This window comes from Micropterus dolomieu, linkage group LG22, assembly GCF_021292245.1.
Source record: "Micropterus dolomieu isolate WLL.071019.BEF.003 ecotype Adirondacks linkage group LG22, ASM2129224v1, whole genome shotgun sequence".
Classification (NCBI taxonomy): domain Eukaryota; kingdom Metazoa; phylum Chordata; class Actinopteri; order Centrarchiformes; family Centrarchidae; genus Micropterus; species Micropterus dolomieu.
Window position 1 is genome coordinate 14,847,019 of NC_060171.1, and position 18,031 is coordinate 14,865,049.

At 41.4% G+C, this 18,031-nt stretch overlaps 2 protein-coding genes across 5 annotated transcripts in view; one reads left to right on the forward strand and one right to left on the reverse strand.

Moving 5' to 3' along the window:
- Positions 1 to 371: 371 nt before the first annotated feature.
- epx (eosinophil peroxidase) lies at positions 372 to 8,787 on the forward strand. The gene is made up of 17 exons (XM_046037235.1): positions 372 to 626; positions 705 to 792; positions 883 to 973; positions 1,107 to 1,282; positions 1,811 to 1,943; positions 2,017 to 2,146; positions 2,229 to 2,435; positions 3,235 to 3,601; positions 3,680 to 3,840; positions 3,930 to 4,188; positions 4,262 to 4,432; positions 5,961 to 6,198; positions 6,291 to 6,502; positions 6,591 to 6,755; positions 8,077 to 8,160; positions 8,266 to 8,362; positions 8,575 to 8,787. The coding sequence occupies exons 1-17, from the start codon at positions 609 to 611 to the stop codon at positions 8,630 to 8,632; spliced, it is 2,655 nt and encodes an 884-aa protein (XP_045893191.1). The 5' UTR covers positions 372 to 608; the 3' UTR covers positions 8,633 to 8,787.
- A 586-nt stretch (positions 8,788 to 9,373) lies between these two features.
- Positions 9,374 to 18,031, reverse strand: part of rab3il1 (RAB3A interacting protein (rabin3)-like 1) — a 15,386-nt gene continuing 6,728 nt past the window's right edge. Inside the window, exons 5-13 of one of the 4 annotated variants that reach the window (XM_046037267.1) lie at positions 14,574 to 14,651; positions 14,072 to 14,308; positions 13,773 to 13,892; positions 11,785 to 11,913; positions 11,578 to 11,690; positions 11,325 to 11,348; positions 10,849 to 10,948; positions 10,683 to 10,749; positions 9,374 to 10,546 (exon numbers count right to left, since the gene is read on the reverse strand). In XM_046037267.1, the coding sequence (XP_045893223.1) occupies positions 10,461 to 10,546; positions 10,683 to 10,749; positions 10,849 to 10,948; positions 11,325 to 11,348; positions 11,578 to 11,690; positions 11,785 to 11,913; positions 13,773 to 13,892; positions 14,072 to 14,308; positions 14,574 to 14,651 (954 nt within the window). In that variant the 3' untranslated portion in view covers positions 9,374 to 10,460. The remainder of the gene's footprint in view (positions 10,547 to 10,682; positions 10,750 to 10,848; positions 10,949 to 11,324; positions 11,349 to 11,577; positions 11,691 to 11,784; positions 11,914 to 13,772; positions 13,893 to 14,071; positions 14,309 to 14,573; positions 14,652 to 18,031) is intronic. The other 3 variants (XM_046037270.1, XM_046037269.1, XM_046037271.1) reach the window with 3 other exon arrangements.

The window sequence follows — 18,031 nt, forward strand, 5'->3', positions numbered from 1 at the left end:
CATCCCTGGTTCTTTATCATTTCCCAGAATCTTCACCTGTCTGTGTCACTGGCACAGAGACGATGGTAATGAAAATGTTGCACAAGAAAATTAACTGTTCTAGTCGTTGTGAAATCCCATTAGGATGCTAATAAATTAGCCTGTCTTTTAAATCTGCTACTCAAGTGTCTTGGACAATACATTTTCCAACTGCATGTATTCATCCACTGCTACAAAGATATTCATTCTACGTTTTCTCTCGGGGGATGGGTGGAATTGTTTCATTGAAACGATTCACATATGACAGAGGGTTTTCATCATGGCAGAGAGGACAGAAGTAAATTTGATTTGAAATGTTATTAGGTCGAGGCAGTGAGTCCAGTGTTTGATGTTGCGTTCCTGTCACCAGGAGGACAGATAAGGGAATTCTGCACATACCTGTTGGCCCTGCTGCCAGTGTATAAATGGCAACCTGGACGCTCTGAGACGAACACACACACACACACACACCCGTTGGCTCTCAAGATGAGTCACGGTCAGCACAGCGGTATAATACTATGAGCGTGATTGGTTTTCCTAAACCTGAAGAGAGTCCTTTCTGCACGGATTGAAGCGTTTTAACGTTCTAGATGGACACGGGACTTATGGTGAGTTTTCCTTCTTGTTTATTTTTAACTAATAAAATAAAGTTAAGTTTCTTTGAGATACTCATGTTCTGGTTTCAGGTGTCCATCTCTCTGCTTGGACAGGCTCTTGCCCTGCTCTCCTTCCCTGAGCACGCTTCACTGAACAGAGTATTTGACAACACCTCCGGTAGGATTCCTGGGTGATTTATTACTGATGAGACCAGGTACTGAAGAGCATTTCTAACTACATTTACGTTCTCCTTTGTGGTAATTTCAGGAAGTGTGTATCCAGGATCTGTGTTTGTGAAGGAGGCTCTTCAGAGGGCGATGGAGCTAACTGATGCTGCTTATGCCCGCACAAGTGAGAGGTAAAAAATAATAATAATAAATCACGGGACCCTGTGAAATATTTCAGACTGAGCTGACCCACTGAAAAGCAAAAATAATAATTTAACCTCTATAAGGCATTGTGTTGGCACTCAAAGCTATTACTGCTTCCAGGGTGAAGAAGTCTCTGTCTGAAGGCGCCCTGAAACCCAGTGACCTGCTGGCTCAGTTTAAACAGACTGAAGCCAGAACCAGGACTCAGATCCGGGCTGCAGAACTGCTGGACAACACAGTGGAGCTGATCAGGGAGATGGTCTACACTCACAATATGGTGCAGCCTGACTCTCATGGTATTGATCAGCAGCGTAACAACACATGGAGATGTTTCTGCACCTGTTTGTCAAATAATTTGTGTTTTTTAACTAATTCCAAGTATTCAACTAATCTAGTACTTATCTTATATGCCAAGCTATCCTTATGTTAAACTTTTCTGCAGTTCTGGGCTTAAAAGGATCCCTTTAACATCACAGAATCACTTTTTTCTCAGTATCCAGCCACAAAGAGCCACAAACAAAGTCAAATAGAATAGATGTTAATTCTTCATTATTTGGTCCTCTTTGAGCCCAGTTTCTTTGTCTTTATTGAGGATTACGTTGTAGTTATTTTTTTGATGTACTTGATGTCAGAAAACTAAACTATTCAGGGGGTGTAGAGACCCACAGAGCCCACTGGGAGGTCCCAGAAGCAAGCCCAATAAGACAAATGTCACAAAATGTCAGCAGCTCTGACATAAGGCTCCAAACAGCTGTTTGTTTGTTTATTTCCAAAAATGCAAGTTAATATTTGTATGACTTTATGTTTACCGTATGTTTCCAAAGAGCTGCTGAGCGAACGAGACGTGGAGAACCTGCTGCAGGTGACAGGCTGCTCCGCTGAGCTGCAGCAACCCAGCTGTGACTCTGACTGTCTGTCTGAGCGCTACAGATCCCTCACAGGAGAGTGCAACAACAGGTTTGTGAGAACAGAGCAGTGCTGCCTTGAATAGATTTGGAATAGTGTGTCTATTCATTCATGTCCTGTGTAGGCAGCATCCCAGATGGGGCGCTGCAAACATCCCGTATTCCCGCTGGCTGCCTCCAGAGTATGAGGATGTGTGGGGGATGCCCAGAGGCTGGGACCCAGAGCACACCTACCATAACGCCACTCTGCCTCCAGTAAGAGTCGTGCAGCTGCACTCAGTCCTCCTCTGTCCTGTCAGCTGCTGTTACGCCAACACTCCTCACTTTGTTTGTCCAGGTGCGGCTGGTGTCTCAGGAAGTGCTGTTCACTCACAATGACAACATCTCTCTGGACTCCACTCTGTCCCACCTGTTGGTGGAGTGGGGTCAGTGGATAGACCACGACGTGGTGCTGACGCCTCAGAGCCCCAGTACAGCCGCCTTCAGGACAGGAGCTGACTGCACACACACCTGCAGCCGGGACACTCCCTGCTTCCCCATACAGGTGCACTTTACTAACTGCCAGCTGCTTCTCAGTGTACTTCTGTGTTCTGTCCATTTCCATCCCTCCGTAAGTAGTCCTCCGTCATTCTATGTACTATGTAAAGGCTACACCTCTGTTTTTTATTTTATTTTAATATTAAGTACTATATAAAACCTACAACATACAGTTAACTAATGCAATGGACATTCTATGCAAACTTTATCATTCCCTGCCTGTTGGTAAAAAGACAGTACTTCTCAAACATTTCGTCTTGTGACCCAGGGACACATATTGTCTGTGGCCTATAACCAGTTAATGCAAAGGGTGAACTTTGTGTCCTTTTTAGAGGTCTAAAGAAGTAAAGTTATTCTTAGATTCACAAATAAAAACTTAGTATCTGCAGTAGGCATAGAGGAAACTGATTTGGATACTACAATGAGTGTGTTCTTTCTTTCTTATGGATTATAGGTGAAATTTTCCAAAGAAAGTGGACATTATTATCCCACACTCTTAAACCTGTAAATAAAGTTACTTTGATCACCAATTTAACAAGGGGTTTGTTTTGGGCTTTTGTTATGTAGAACTTTATTTATCTTGAAAGACATGTTTGTGCCAAAGATGCTTCATATACATAGTAAAATAAATATATGAATTGTATTAATATTCCATACATGCCATTCATAGATGAAGGTGCATTTGAATGTATAGTGTTGTAAATGACAAGCAATTAATTATTTATACAACAAAGTGTCTTATTTTACCATATTAACATGTTTTCCCCTCATCATTAACTATGAAAAAATGAAACCTTTCTCCCCAGATCCCTCTGTCAGATCCTCGTAATGGCGTCCAGAGTTGCATGCCTTTCTTCCGCTCTGCTCCCAGCTGTGTTGCTGGAGTACTGTCTCATCGCCATCGAGAGCAGCTCAACGCCATCACCTCCTTTGTAGACGCCAGTATGGTGTACGGCAGCTCCCCCAGTCTCGGCTCGGCTCTGAGAAACCACTCCTCTCCTATGGGCTCAATGGCCCTCAACTCCCAGCGCTCAGACCAGGAGCTGGCCTACATGCCCTTCTTGCCACGCCTGCAGGCCCACCTGGACCCCTGCGGCCCTCGAAACTCCACTGCCTCAGCGGCATCGGGCAGATCCACACGCCAGGAGAACACCACATCCTGCTTTCAAGCTGGTGAGCGAGCAAATGTAGCGAGTCATCCGTTCTATGCAGGCTTCAGCGGAGCTGTTGCTCATGGTTATTATTTCACAGGTGATTCAAGAGCTAATGAGCATCTGGGAATGATTGCACTGCACACACTCTTCCTGAGAGAGCACAACCGGCTGGTCAAAGAGCTGCACCTGCTCAACCATCACTGGAGCCCTGATACTCTTTATCAGGAGGCCCGCAAGATCGTGGGAGCCATTCATCAGGTATCATTAGCAGCTTCAGCTGGACATCCATTCACCTCTATCTCACTGAGCGTTCCCGGCACTCAGACCTGCTTCCTTTGTCTTTCCAGATCCTGACGTGGGAGCACTACCTGCCGCGGGTCCTCGGTGAGAGCGCCATGTCTCGTCTGATGCCTCCTTACGAAGGTTATGATCCTGAGGTGGATCCGAGCATCGCTAACGTCTTTGCAGCCGCTGCGTTTCGTTTTGCCCACGTCACCGTGCAGCCAGTGGTGTCCAGGCTAGGGCCAGGATACACCACTAACTCCCAGCATCCCCCGCTGCCTCTGCATCATTCATTGTTTGCCTCTTGGAGGGTTGTAGAAGAAGGTAAAGAACGGTGCTGTCATGCATTAAACTCAACTGGCTTGCGATTTACGTGTGTTTTCTGTTTCTGTCTCAGGTGGTATAGACCCTGTGCTGCGCGGTCTGTTGCTGTCTCCAGCCAAGCTGCAGACTCCAGGTCAGATGATGGTGGAGGAGCTGACAGAGAGGCTGTTTCAGGCACAGGGAGGGATGCCTCTGGACCTCGGGGCTCTTAACCTCCAGAGGGGCCGAGATCACGGCCTGCCTGGTACCTGCTTTATTACTTCTGGCACAGTACAGTATCGCCCTATCACTGTTGGTTTAACAGTATTTATTTTATCATCGTCCTGTGTGTTAACTTATAAGTACTGTTGTTCAGATTACTGTTAAATAAGATTACATTTTAGCACTTAACATACATGAGTCTGGTGCATACAACTTGACAACAGGTTTAAGGGTCAATTTAACTTTAGCAGTGTAAGAGAACAAACTCTGTAAAATAAGGGTTATAGGACAGAAAATAATTTGGCCTTTTACACAGCAGATATTTTGACCTGTCGAACGACGAAAAAGCACAGATGTACCTAAACAGTGACTGCTCCATTACATTGAAATATGTCAGTAAACCAATGCTAGAAGTTGTTGTTGAAATTCCAAACTACACATGACTTCTAAGCAGGTTCAGTCTGTGGTGTGTTCACGTGTGAGACTCTAAAAGTCAGTATGGATCCTGAATCTTCTTGCTGTGTGCTGTTGATGCACATTATTGTTCCACCATGTGATGCACAAAGGACATGGAGGAGCTTTCTCACAGCTGCAAAAACTTAAAATAAGGTGCAGGTGGAAGTGAGTGAGTAACAGAAAAATATAGTAAAGAAAAAGAACCGTCATTTTACTTTATCTTTGGAAAGTCTTTTGATTGACTCTTAGTATTAAATGGTACAGTGACATTATTTGTTTGTGAGCAAGCTGCAAAATGGGATACTTTGAAAATGAGTTTAGTCTGCATGACTGTATACAATTAGCATGAAATGGGACATTGTAAGTCAACATGCGCAGTACCAAGAATAAGCATTAATGGTGTCTGTTACGCCTGTGTTTTTGTGTGATGTAAAAAGTCTCTTGATTCATGAACTGTTCCAGATGTAGGAATGTGTTCTTTAGCACTCCAGAGGCCAGCTAGTCTGGTACTAGTTATCTGAATAAACACTGCTTGTCAGTTGAGACAAAAGTTGTTGGCAGTTAACTGGTTTAGAGTCAACGGTAGACTAGAAATGAGTCGGACAGAAATGTGTCCTAAAAAAAATCATAATTCAGGGATTCACTCAAAAAAAAGTTGGCATGTCAATCAAAATCAAGAAATCAAGTTATTTACTATCATATATGCAGTGGCACAATGACATTTTTACCTTGTTTCACATCTAAATGTTGTAGACCCAGTTAATTAGACAATAAATAGATGACTAATATAAAATGCAGATCATAATATTAAAAACAGTATAAAAAACACAATTTAAGCAGTACAGGTGTACATAATACATACAATATAAAATACTGTATCTTTTCATGTGATGAATTAGTTAACAGATGATGGCCTAAACAAAAGCTACACATATTAAATGACCTGCACTCCCGCAGAGATGTTTTTAGTTAAGAAAACAGGAAAGTTATTAATCAGTTATTATTAGACCTGTGCTCAGGTTGAAGCTGTGCCGAGTTCTGCTGGGAATTACGTGAAGTCACCAAACTCAGTGTAGCAGTAGACAGTCACTTCCTGTCCTGTCTCATCCCATCAGGATACAGCTCGTGGAGGAGGCTCTGCAGGCTCTCTGTTCCCAACACTACATCAGAACTGGCTGAAATTCTGAGTAACTTCACTTTGGCTCACAAACTCCAGCTGCTGTACGGGACACCACACAACATCGATGTGTGGGTGGGCGGCATCTCTGAGCCCGCTCTGCCTGGAGGTCGAGTCGGACCACTTCTGTCCTGCCTGCTGGCGAGACAGTTCAGAGCGCTGAGAGATGGGGACAGGTGAAACTAAATCCTCTGTGTGCCCGCTGGTTTAAAATCATGACTAATTATGAAGCAAGAAGAGAAATCTAAATCTTATTTCATCTCCCAAGGTTTTGGTGGGAGCGGGAAGGCGTGTTCACCAGCACCCAGAGGCAAAGCCTCCACGCCGTCTCTCTGTCCCGCATCATTTGTGACAACAGCCGCATCACTCACGTCCCTGCTGACCCATTCTCGCGTACCGAGAGGCCAGAGGACATGCTGGCCTGTTCACACCCGCTCATCTCCCACCTTGACCTCACTCCGTGGAAAGAACCAGACGCAGGTGAGGAAGGAGAAAAGAAGACACGTTGAGTGTGGTATCACATTTGTCTGTTGTGTTTTCCCATCTCCCTTCCTGACCTCTCTTCCAGATCCCAGCTGTGGTCTGATACCCAGGATTCAATCCGGCTACTCGCTGCTCTGTCACTCTGTGATTCTGTATCAGTGTCACGCTGGCTTCAAGCTGCTGGGATCTTCGTCTGTCAGCTGTGATCCAAACAGCCAGAAGTGGAGCCCCACACCTCCAACATGTGAAGGTGCGAAGACTAAACCAGGGCCTTGGTTTAGGGCCAAAATACATTTCTGATCTTCTGCTTCGTTAGAAACCATCCAGACCTCTCAGATCGTCTGGGACAGGTCTGCTTTCTGTCCCCAGAGTCAAAACTAAACATGAAGCAGCGTTCAGTTTTTATGCTCCATATATCTGGAACAAACTCCCAGAAAACTGCAGGTCTGCTGAAAGTCTCAGTTCCTTTAAACCAAGATTGAAGACTTTTCTTTTTACTACTGCCTTTTAATGAAATCAGATTTAAAGCTGTAGATTGATAACTTTCACTGCACTGTAACTTTAACTGTCCTGTTTTCTTATTCTGTTTTTAGATTTTCAGTTAACACTATTTAAAAAGCCTAGAGTGCTCTTTTGATTTTACGATCTCACACGGCTGATCCTCAGTTAACAGGGCCAAGTAGAATTACAAGGTTTAGAGTCCCGGTTTTCTCCGCTGTTAACTTGTTGACAGTGCCCGCAGTCAACTGCTTTTACCAGAGTCCTAAGTGTTAAAAAAAAGGATAGAGTGGGAGATAGGGAATCAAAGGAGTAAAATAGGCAAAGGTGAGAGACCTGCCTGCCTTTATTTTCTATTTAATTCTTTGAAAACTTTTTATATTTCCCTGTTGCTTTTATGTTTTGTGTAAAGTACTTTGAATTACCTTGTTGTTGAAATGTGCTCTACAAATAAACTTGTCTTGCCTTGGTGACGTGACTGGAACATATATTATGGTGTTTCTGAAGACCGGTGCATCATAATATGGTTTATGTCACATTTAACAATACTCATGTTCTTATGGTGTGATGTCGATATTCAGAGCTAAAACTCTTCAGTTCATTCTTTGTAAACTGTAATCAGCAAAACAACCTCCCAGGTAGGTCCATTTAGTAGCTGTTCTGGAGCTTTCGATTGTATCACATGATCGCAGCAGATAAAAATTCCCAGTTGTAAAGAAATTATTATAGTTTAATTATGTCTTTATGGATTTCTCGTCTACACTGGCCTGAAAGTCCTCAAAACAAGTGCTCTGAAAAAAATTTTTTTGACCATCTACATTTCCATGACACCTGGGGAAACTCCCATTTACTGAGGAAGATCAAGTGATACAATCAAAAGCTCCAGAACAGGTACTAAAGCGTGTGGTTAACTTGCTTTGTCAACTATTGCCTAAAGTCTTACTGTCTTTTTCTCAGCTTGTGAACAAATGTTGGTTTAGACAACACTTTTGTACCATGATAATAAAATGAGTCCCATTAGATATAAAATGCATGTCTCATTAACTTCTGGTGTTTTTGACTGATTGTTGCAGATATTAATGAATGTGAAGAACTAATGTCTGTCTGCCCACAAAACCTGGAGTGCCTCAACGTACCAGGATCCTTTATTTGCTCAGGTTAGTTCTTGTCTTGTGAAGAAATGAATTGAGACATATTTAAACAAGCGCAATCATAAAAGCATCTTTCACTTGTGATCCTGAACATTCCTTTATCTGATCCAGAGCCCTCCTCGCTGTCTGCCATTTCTGTTGTCACTGCAGTGATGGTAGTGATCAGTAGTGTCGCCGTGCTGCTGCTGATCATGTTCTGTTATCGAAGGTGAGTCACTGAAGGTAGAAATCAATTTAATGTACATAGTCAGCCCAAATTAAGACCATAACAACACAGACGTTACAATTACTAAAACCTTACATATTCAGTAGATTTAAAAGTAAAAGCAATGTTCTATAAAATTGTTTGTTCATCCCTGAAACATAAGCACAACAATAGTGTTAAGGTGAAATATGAATAACTCAATGTGTCTTTTGCAGATATTTCCCCAAGAAAGAAGAGTTGGTCAATGCTGGATGTTGCCAAGGGAGAAGTTAAAAATTGTTGTGTTCCTCCAGTGTTATATGAAAATGTCTTCGGTATATTTGCAACTTCAAATATTTATGTGGATTTTTGGACCTGTTTTAACTGTCTATAGTAGAATATTTTGTTTACGGATTTCCTATTAATTTATAATAAAAATATCCCACTAAGTAAAATCAATATTTTACATTAATAAGTATCTCTGTTGTTGATCCGCTCATATGGTCACACGTTTTTCTCGACTACACATTATGTCACTGCTCATTTGTTAACAACACCCAAGTCAAACTGTTTATTAGGGTTTATTTTTAAATGTGGTTAATCTGTACGATGAGGCCATGAAAACAGAATAACAAGCTTTCAAAAGTCCTTTTAATCCGGAAACTAAAATCTTTCTGGAATGAACGATCCACAAACAGATTTTCATACCAAAAAGCCCCTCTGAGCGGCCTGATTCCTGCTTACAAACCTGTTAGGCAACTGTGTGTGTGTGTGTTTGTTCGCATTTTGTATTGGGATAAACAGGTAGTCAGTTCCTGGTGATGACCTTAATCTAAACCCAAATCAGTGCCGCCCTGAGAAAACTAGGTCTCTGTGTCATCTTGTTGTATGGACTGAATTACAGTGATGAGTCATCGTTCCCAAACTTGAGTCTAAACTTTACAAAAGGCCACAAAGAACTGACATCAAAGTCGAACTAGCTGATTGATTTATCAGATTTTGTTCATTCAAGACATGTAAATCACATACAGTACAAAAGGTGATGTAGTCTTTAATGGAGTGTTTACACCGGAAGACAGTTAATTATCAGTACACTGAGGTTCGGAACCACCAAGCCCTAAAGAAGGCTAAGAAGCAGTTATTGCACTTTCTGACACAATATTCTTCATTTTTACCTTCAAGCGTTTTTTTCTGTGAAAAGTGTCCATTATTAATAATAATAATAATTCTATAATTTGAGGTACAACCAGTATACACTGCATAATATGGCTATATACTGCATTCATGCAAAGTCATTTATGGCTTTTACTTTATGTACATGCTGTTCTTTGCAGACAGCTGTGCGTATTGCAATCACTTGTATTAAAGCTTATTCATTTTCTCACTATTGTACAACAATTTTGCATGTGGAGGTGTCATAACTACGGTAATTCATTATCAGTATATCTGATTTTTCAGTACAGGCTAGGCTAACATGAAGCTGTTTCTTTCAAGAGTCTGCTTCTGTTTGTGTTTTCATACAAGGCATCTAGAACAGGTAGTGCGACCAAGTGTATCATGAAAAATTAAGGCCATGCTGAGGCAAAAAGTCTTGGTGTTTGAGCTGATAACAGAAAGTAACTGCGAGATGCTAGTGAGCATTGTACTTTTATAAAAATAAAGACAAAAATCCAAATAATTGTGAAAACTATGGATATTGTCAATCTCACAATAGAACTATTACATCACATAGTTATATAAGCATGTAACACTTGAGGTAAGAGCCCAACTAAACTCTCTAGACTGCTTTCATGCTTTGTGCTCATCTTTTCAACAGACTTAACAACTGAAACATAATGCATAGAATCTATTGTATTTATATGGAGAAGTTGTGTGTACTCCACCAGGGAGGTTCAGAAACAGTACTCCTTGCCAGTGGAGAGAATTACTGAGAAATAAACTTATTTGTACGTCTTTCTAGCTGTGCTGGTTTAATTCTTTGTCTTATTGCATAATAGTGGCACATTTTCTACTGTTTCAAGACCTGTTTGTTACCACAGTTTGATCCTGACTAGAATCTTGAATAAGCTAAGTCCTGGGATCATGCTCTCCTGCCGGATGTTTCGGTGGACGGTCTGGTCTTCTAGCCCTGGTCAGTTTGATAGAAACCTAACTTGGCCACAGTCATCTCTCTGCGTAGGCGCATCACCTCCCAGAACATCTGCTCCGCTGGGAGAGGGCAAACCGATAACAACAAAGCATACATGTCAGTTCCTGTATTAAACCCTTGGTGGCAAAACAAGACGCAAAGGAAGCAAAACAAAGAAAAATTACATAATATTTCAACATGTTGGCGTTAACTTACCATTGTGTCTTACCAGGCCCTGCTGGATGTAGCGGATATAAGTAAACAAATTGCAAACAGCCGTGATCTAGAAAGGCAAAGTAAGAACAAGGTCACATGTAGCAACATTTAACAGTAGTAACAGCAGTGTATCTAATTAACGTTACAGATATGAAGTGATAGTTACCCGTGCTCGGCTGGAAGGAGAGATGTAATAGTAGCTCCCCTTGTCGCCAAGTTTAATACGATGTCGGCAGAGGCACGACATGCCGCTTAATGCACATTTTCTACAGAGAAAGCTCAGCTGTCAGACAACTACAGCTACAAGACGTGGACAGACACTATTGTTTTTTTATCACAGCAAGACACTGAACAAGAGTTACACCCCATCAGGTATTAAAATCAAGGAGACCTAGCTTTGAATAAAGACTACACAAGAAAGAACACACAACATAATAGTGCACGAGAGAGGGATTAGTTAGTCACTGGAAGAGGAAAAGGTTCAAGGTTTCATTAATATACACGCAGACGCATGCAAAACCCCATCTGAATTTACAGATTTGTTTTACTCGTTTCCAGACGTCTGGATAGGCAGACTTCATTTCATGCTACAGTAATTTGTGTTAGTGAAAGCATGAACGATTGGTTCCTGAGAGGACTTACGTCTCTATTGCTGCCCTAAAGCCACTGGAAAAAAAAGATTTTAAAATCAGACAGTGATTAGAAATGCGCCCAATGATTAAACCCCTCTCAGATACGTGGTAAGACTGAAAAACCATCAGCTATGACCATTAATCATCAGGGAAGACTTCAAAATCAAAGAGTGGATTTTTGGTGTTGACTTAGCTGTGGTTAAGCAGTGAATGGTGAAAGAGAGGACAGGACTGATAGTTGATATGCGGACGTGATAACTCACTTAGGGCCTCCACACTCTATAGCTGAAGCTTTAACCATCGGTAATGCTGACATGGCCACCGGCTCGATAGTCAGAGAGTTGTTTTCCACTGCACTCTGCACCATCTGCGACAGCTGTGGAGAAGAAGAATCAATAACATAACTTTAAACACTGTAATTTAACAAATGCAGTGGGGTGGGGTTGACCAGTAAGCAGTAAGATTCTGACCTCAGATCTCGTGAAGGAGAGGCAGGGTCCGATGTCTTCTCTGTAGATGCGACTCAGGAAGGCAGAGGAGTGGTCTAGACTTGGGTTTTCCCTCCACATCAAAAACTCTGCATACAGAACGTTGTCCAGCTACAAAAACAAAACAAGCCACTCATTTATTAAAATGCCTGTCTAATGTGTCAGTTACATGCAGTTACAGCCCCTTTATAATAATGATAGAGAAAGATTAGTTTTATTAGTTTTTAGCTTGAGAGATGGATTTTAACAACCTTTAACAGATTGTAAGAGGAACTCCCAGCACCCTTCCAAATGATCACTAAATCTCCGGTATTGAACGACAATCGACATTAAGGAAATAAATCAGAAAACATTACTTTAAAAGATAAAAGTTCAGTTGTGGAACAAGAATTCAAGGCTACAGTCATGCTAGCAGCTCTGCAAGGCTATACTTGCTAAAGCTTAATGTTGCTCAGCATGCTAAGTGATGATAATCATAACCTGATGTAACGTTTACCACATTCACTCTTCTAGCATGCTGGAATGCTTATAAGCAACAAGCTGATGGGAATGTCATTAGTTCAGTTAGAAGTGTTTGACAAATAAATTTTTTTGCCCTAATAATGATGCTAAAGAGGAGAAATTAAGGGATCGAAGTTTCTACAATTCATCCTGAGGGGGACATGAATGTCTGCGCCAAATGTCATGTCATGTCATGTCATGTCAACACCATGTCGGAGATGTAGAGATATTTTACAGAATAAGTGGAGCTAGAGAAAAAGTCAGCAAAACCATTACGATTCACTCTCTGGGCAGGGCTTTAGGAGCACAGTGAAAAATATTCAAGTAACACAGAGTTTAACAAACTATTTATTATATACATATTTATACTCCTCTGTGTTCAACTATGGTGTGAAACCATTAGTGGACTATGGAAGTGAAGACCCTTGTATCTGTACACACAGCATCAGCCTTACAAATTTGTCAAAGCGTTTTAAAATATTGAAAAAGATGTTTTGAAAATGTGACATTGAAAACAGCTTTTAAAACACAGATCACTCATCACAAAAAAACTTTACTGGGATTGGTGCTTGTGTGGTTTTTGAACCAGGGACGGATTCACGATACACCAGCAGCACCCACACAACACACGACACACCTAATGTAAAAAAAGACTACTGAACAGTATGACAATAACTTTAGTAAAACAGAACAAGGGAAACGTGTTGCTCTCAGGAGAAGGCTAGGAGCACATACTGGCATATATCTGCAGTGGAAATCTGCATCTTTCCACTGCAGAGGCCCTTTCCACAACATGGAGGAGAAATTAGTTTAAGGAGTGTATTAGTATTTATATTATTAGATCAAAAGTTCTCAAGTACTAAATACTGTTAGTATGTTAATGTGTTAATGCTACTATCTCTTCAAAAATCAGAACCATTCATGCAGAATAAGTTCAACATTTGAAAGTTTACTGTAGCATGTCAAACTTTTTTTATGTCCCGCCCCATCCAGACTGTGATTGGTTAGTTCACGAAAAGTGAAATTGATGAGTACATCGATTTTATGAAAACATGTTTCAACAAAAGGCACCTGATATAGCTAAATATGGTAGGTTGTAGTTACTCGCACATTGAGCTCGTAAATCATTTTTCCAGTTCATGCGTATCGATTTTTAGGGGCATATGCAAGCAAAATGTTTGCATTGTAGAGCCCTGCTGGGCCCCATCTGCACCATCTGATATCTCCCCCAAAATTTCATAGATTCTGCGATAGCTGTTGAGATATTTCAGTCTGGACCAAGTGCAAAGAGAAGACTCTGCCCTAGCTGTTAATAGCTCAGCTGCTTAAAAAGCACAACCAGCACAAGTGTTTCATCCGACTCCTGCTGTAAACATAATTATAAAGGAAAAGTAATAACGTCTCTGAACGTTTCTGAAAGCAGCTAAATCTGAAAGACTTATCAGGCCTAGTCGAAGGAATGCAGTTACCTGTCTGCTGTCAGCGCCTAGCCCCTCTCCCCGCTCCTGCCAGTAAGGTTCAAAGGTCACACTGACAGACTGGCCAGGGACCAGGCAGAGTATCAGAGAGAGGAGAGCAGGAACAGCAGGCTGAGAGCGGAAGAGACGGCACAAACAGAGAGGAAGAACAACACATCAGGGGGAGGTTAGTACTGAGAGAGAAGAGGAAGCTAAAAGATGCGAGTGACTGGAAACAGGAATGAAGGGTAGAAACAGAGAAATGCATACAGTTGCAGAAACATAATTTAAGGAGAAGCAAGGCAGGTTACCTCTTGGTACTCTTTCACCACAGGCTGGATGGACACTGAGGAAGGTTCTTGTTTTCCATGAGGGGACGGAAAGGCGCCGCTCGTGCTCTTGTTGCGGGTGTGACCCCCGACGTGTTTGTGCGCTCCCCTGGTTCCTGAACACTGCAGCTGTGGATGCAGCTGGCGGTTTGGTGAAGAAGGCGTCGATGTCAACACCAGAGTCTTGAGCGCCGTCACCTCTGCCTGCAGAACATCAATCTGGAGCCAGACACAGAAAAAGTACAGAATATGTGGGAAGGGAAAATTCAATAAGTTTGCCAAAGCGCTATTTATGTCCTTTTGTTGTTGACCTCAAATATATCTTTGAAAAAGTACCTAGAATAGCAGCCCATTTTAAAGACAAATCAAAAGTGCAATTCAAAAATAGTCTCGGTGCTATGAATTTTAATGGGACAAAGGGTCAAGCAGCATCACCTAAAGTTTTAAGTGGAATACAGAAACACAGAGAAACAACTTCACACACCTTTCCCTGAGCCTCCTTCAGTTGTTTCTCCGCTGCTGCTTGTTTGACGTTCGCTTCATGCACCATCTTGTGAGCTTCCTGTTGGGATGACGATTGAAACATTAACACACGGTTAAAACACTCCGAGTCAAAATCTAAACTGTGGGATCCAAAGTTGTTCTTGATTATTCACTAATGGTGAATGGTAAATCTGTTAAGGTTAAAGCAATTAATACATTCTTTATGGACACTTGGGGCAGCAAAGCAAGCAGGAAACGCAACATCAACAATATCACAAAGATGTTATGGTGAATGCGTTTACCCATTTACACATCCAGCAGACACGGAGCAACATTAGCACTCAGTTTAATTAGTCTCAGCAAATTACTGCGGGAAAAATCCAGCTCTTAAGCTGCTAAATTCTCCAGCTAGTCAATGCCTGTCTGTTTGATACAGGTAACACCGATCTGAACTGCTACAACTGGAAACAAGGTTGTCAAGAACCGAGTTTATGTGCCAAATAGAGCTAATTAATCATTTAGTTAACTGGCAATTATAGTCTGTAAAAATTAGCATTATTTAATCATTGAAGTCATATTTGTTTTCCAAACTAATTCACTAAATGTAAATGCTCCATATTTGTATAGCGCCTTTCTAGTCTTTTCGACCACTCAAAGCGCTTCTACACTACATCTGCATTCACCAGTCATACACTGAGCCTAAGTGCTTAAACCGAAACTAACATTCACACACATTCATACACTGGCAGAACAATTCGGGGTTCAGTATCTTGCCCAAGGACACTTCGACACGCAACACGGGGGAGCTGGGGATTGAACCTCCTGAGCCACAGCCACCCTAATTCAGTCATTTATTCACTTCCTACCAGACAGTCTGAACATCTTAATCATCCTTAATGTTCCAGTAATGTGGTTCAAGAGGCACTGTTTTGTGGAATTCAAACTTACATATCGTCAGTCTTTTATTTTTTTACTTTGCATCCATGTATACCTGAGTATAATCGGTAAAGGAGTGTTTGTATATGTAAATGTCTTTGGGTACATGTATCTTTTATAATTGTATTTTTCATGCAATGCAAATTGCAACAAAAAAAAGAAAGTAAAAATAAGTCAGTTGTTGTTCATGGTTTTCTGGTTCCAGCTTCTCCAAAGTAGTTTCCCCCCCTCAATTTTATGTCATTAAAAATTGACCTAAATGTTTTGTCTAGTGAACCCTTATCCCAAAATATCTATTTTTTCCCGACAGCAAAAAAGATGAAATATTACAGAGTTAAACGTGCAGTAAAGGTTTTAACTGCAATGCAGTCTTGTAGTGCATCACAGCATTTGAGATCAGTGTTCCACCACCTCCTAGTAAACCTGTGTCTTCAGCCTCTACGCGTCGCTGTATCACCTCCTCTTCAGCTGGAGAGTTTACTTTGATGTTCTTGGGCTTTCAGTTTTATGCCAAGAATGGTCTGGTTTCTCCATCTTCCCCAGATAACATTCTCTCTGCATTCTATTCTACAAGTGCTGAAATCCTAGACTCTATTGCCCCTCATCGGTTTAAGTCTATTAAACCTGAAGCGGACCCCTGGCTAAACGACAACACAAGGGCCCTTAAGCAACGCTGCAGACAAGCTGAACGAAGGTGGAAGAAAGACAAGTTACAAGTTTCTTTGGGTTTATTAAGGGACAGTCTTGTAGAGTATCAGAAGGCTGTAAAGGTGGCAAAGATGAACTCTCTCTTATCTGCCATAGCCAACAGCTGCCATGAACTATAAATTCATGCGCCTCTGCTTTGACAGAGGTTTCAACCAGTATGCGTGAGAAGTTTCTCTGTTATTTTATTGATAAAGTAGCATCAGTCAGGCAAAACGCCAGTCTTGATTTTTTGTGTGTTTGTACCTGCTGATCCCGTGCATTCTGCTGTGTTTGAGGAATTTAAGCCTGTTTTTCTGTCACTGTTCACTGAGGTCGTACACCCCATGAAACCTACCAACTGTGTAGGTTTCCCGGTAGGATGGTGAAGAAGGTTTTTAGCACCATTGGGTCGAGTCTACAGTACTTACTTTTTTTTAACTCTTGACTCAGTTCTGGCCCTGTCCCAGAAGCTTTTAAACATGCTGTGGTTAGGCCCCTACTTAAAAAGCCTAATCTTGACCCCGATGTGTTGTCCAATTTTAGACCAGTCTCACATCTGCCCTTTCTTTCAAAGGTGTTGGAAAAAGTTGTTTTTAAACAGTTACAAGTCTTTCTACAACAGAGCTCAGTGAAAAATTTCAATCTGGTTTTAGATCACGTCACAGCAGCTTTTGATACAGTGGACCATGCAGTCCTTCTTGCCCGCCTTGAGCATTTTGTAGGCATTCAAGGCTCCGCACTTAAATGGTTCAGCTCCTATTTGACAATTGACTATTCTCCTCATCATCTACTCCTCTCTATTGCGTGGTGCCCCAGGGTTCAATTCTTGGCCCCATCCTGTTCTTTTTATATATGTTGCTGTTAGGGGCTATAATAGACAAGCACAACCTGTCATTTCATTGTTAATCTGCCTATGAAACCTAATGACAGTGTTGCACTAAACTGCCTGCTTAATGTCATTAATGATATTAAGTTGTGGCTCTCTCGGAACTTTCTTAATCTGAATGAAGATAAAAAACTGAGTGTATTATCTTCAGTACTAAATGTATGTCAAACAATCCAGCTTTAAGTCTGGGAGTTTTGACTTCATGCACCAAGCAAACTGTCAAAAATTTGGGTGTGACATTCGATTGCAGCATGAAATTTGACGAGCAGATTAGCAATGTTGTCAGAACGAGCTTCTTTTTCTTAATAAGCACGATCTAGAAAAGGCTATCCATGCCTTTATTAGTTCAACACTAGATTATTGCAACGCTCTTTATGTTGGTCTAAGTCAAACATCCACCTCGCGTCTTCAACCTGTGCAAAGTGCTGCAGCTCGCTTTTTAACAAATACATATAGAAGTGCACACATTTTAAAATCGATTTCAAGATTTTATTGCTTGTTTTCAAAGCCTTAAATGGCCTAGCCCCAGAGTATTTGTCCGAGCTTTTAACTTAACAAAATAGTCTGTTGCAGTCTTCGGATCAACGGGCTTTAGAAGTCCCCAAGTCGAGGTACAAACAGTGGGGCGATCGAGCCTTCGCTCTTGCTGCCCAAAACTCTGGAACAAGCTCACCCCTGACATTCACACTATAAGGAACGTTGTTCATTTTAAATCAAAACTTAAAACTTATTTATTTAGAATGGCTTTCAATACGCAGTAGTGGTGCAACAACTTCCCTCTTCTTCTGATGTTTTTAGGTAACCTTATCTGGCTTACTATTTTCTAGGCTTTGTGTTTTTTTCTTGTCTTTTATTGAATGCTGTGTTGTTTATTCTTGGTTGATGTAAATCACTTTGGACACCTGTTGGTTGCTGTAAAGTGCTATATAAATAAATGTTGATTGATTGAT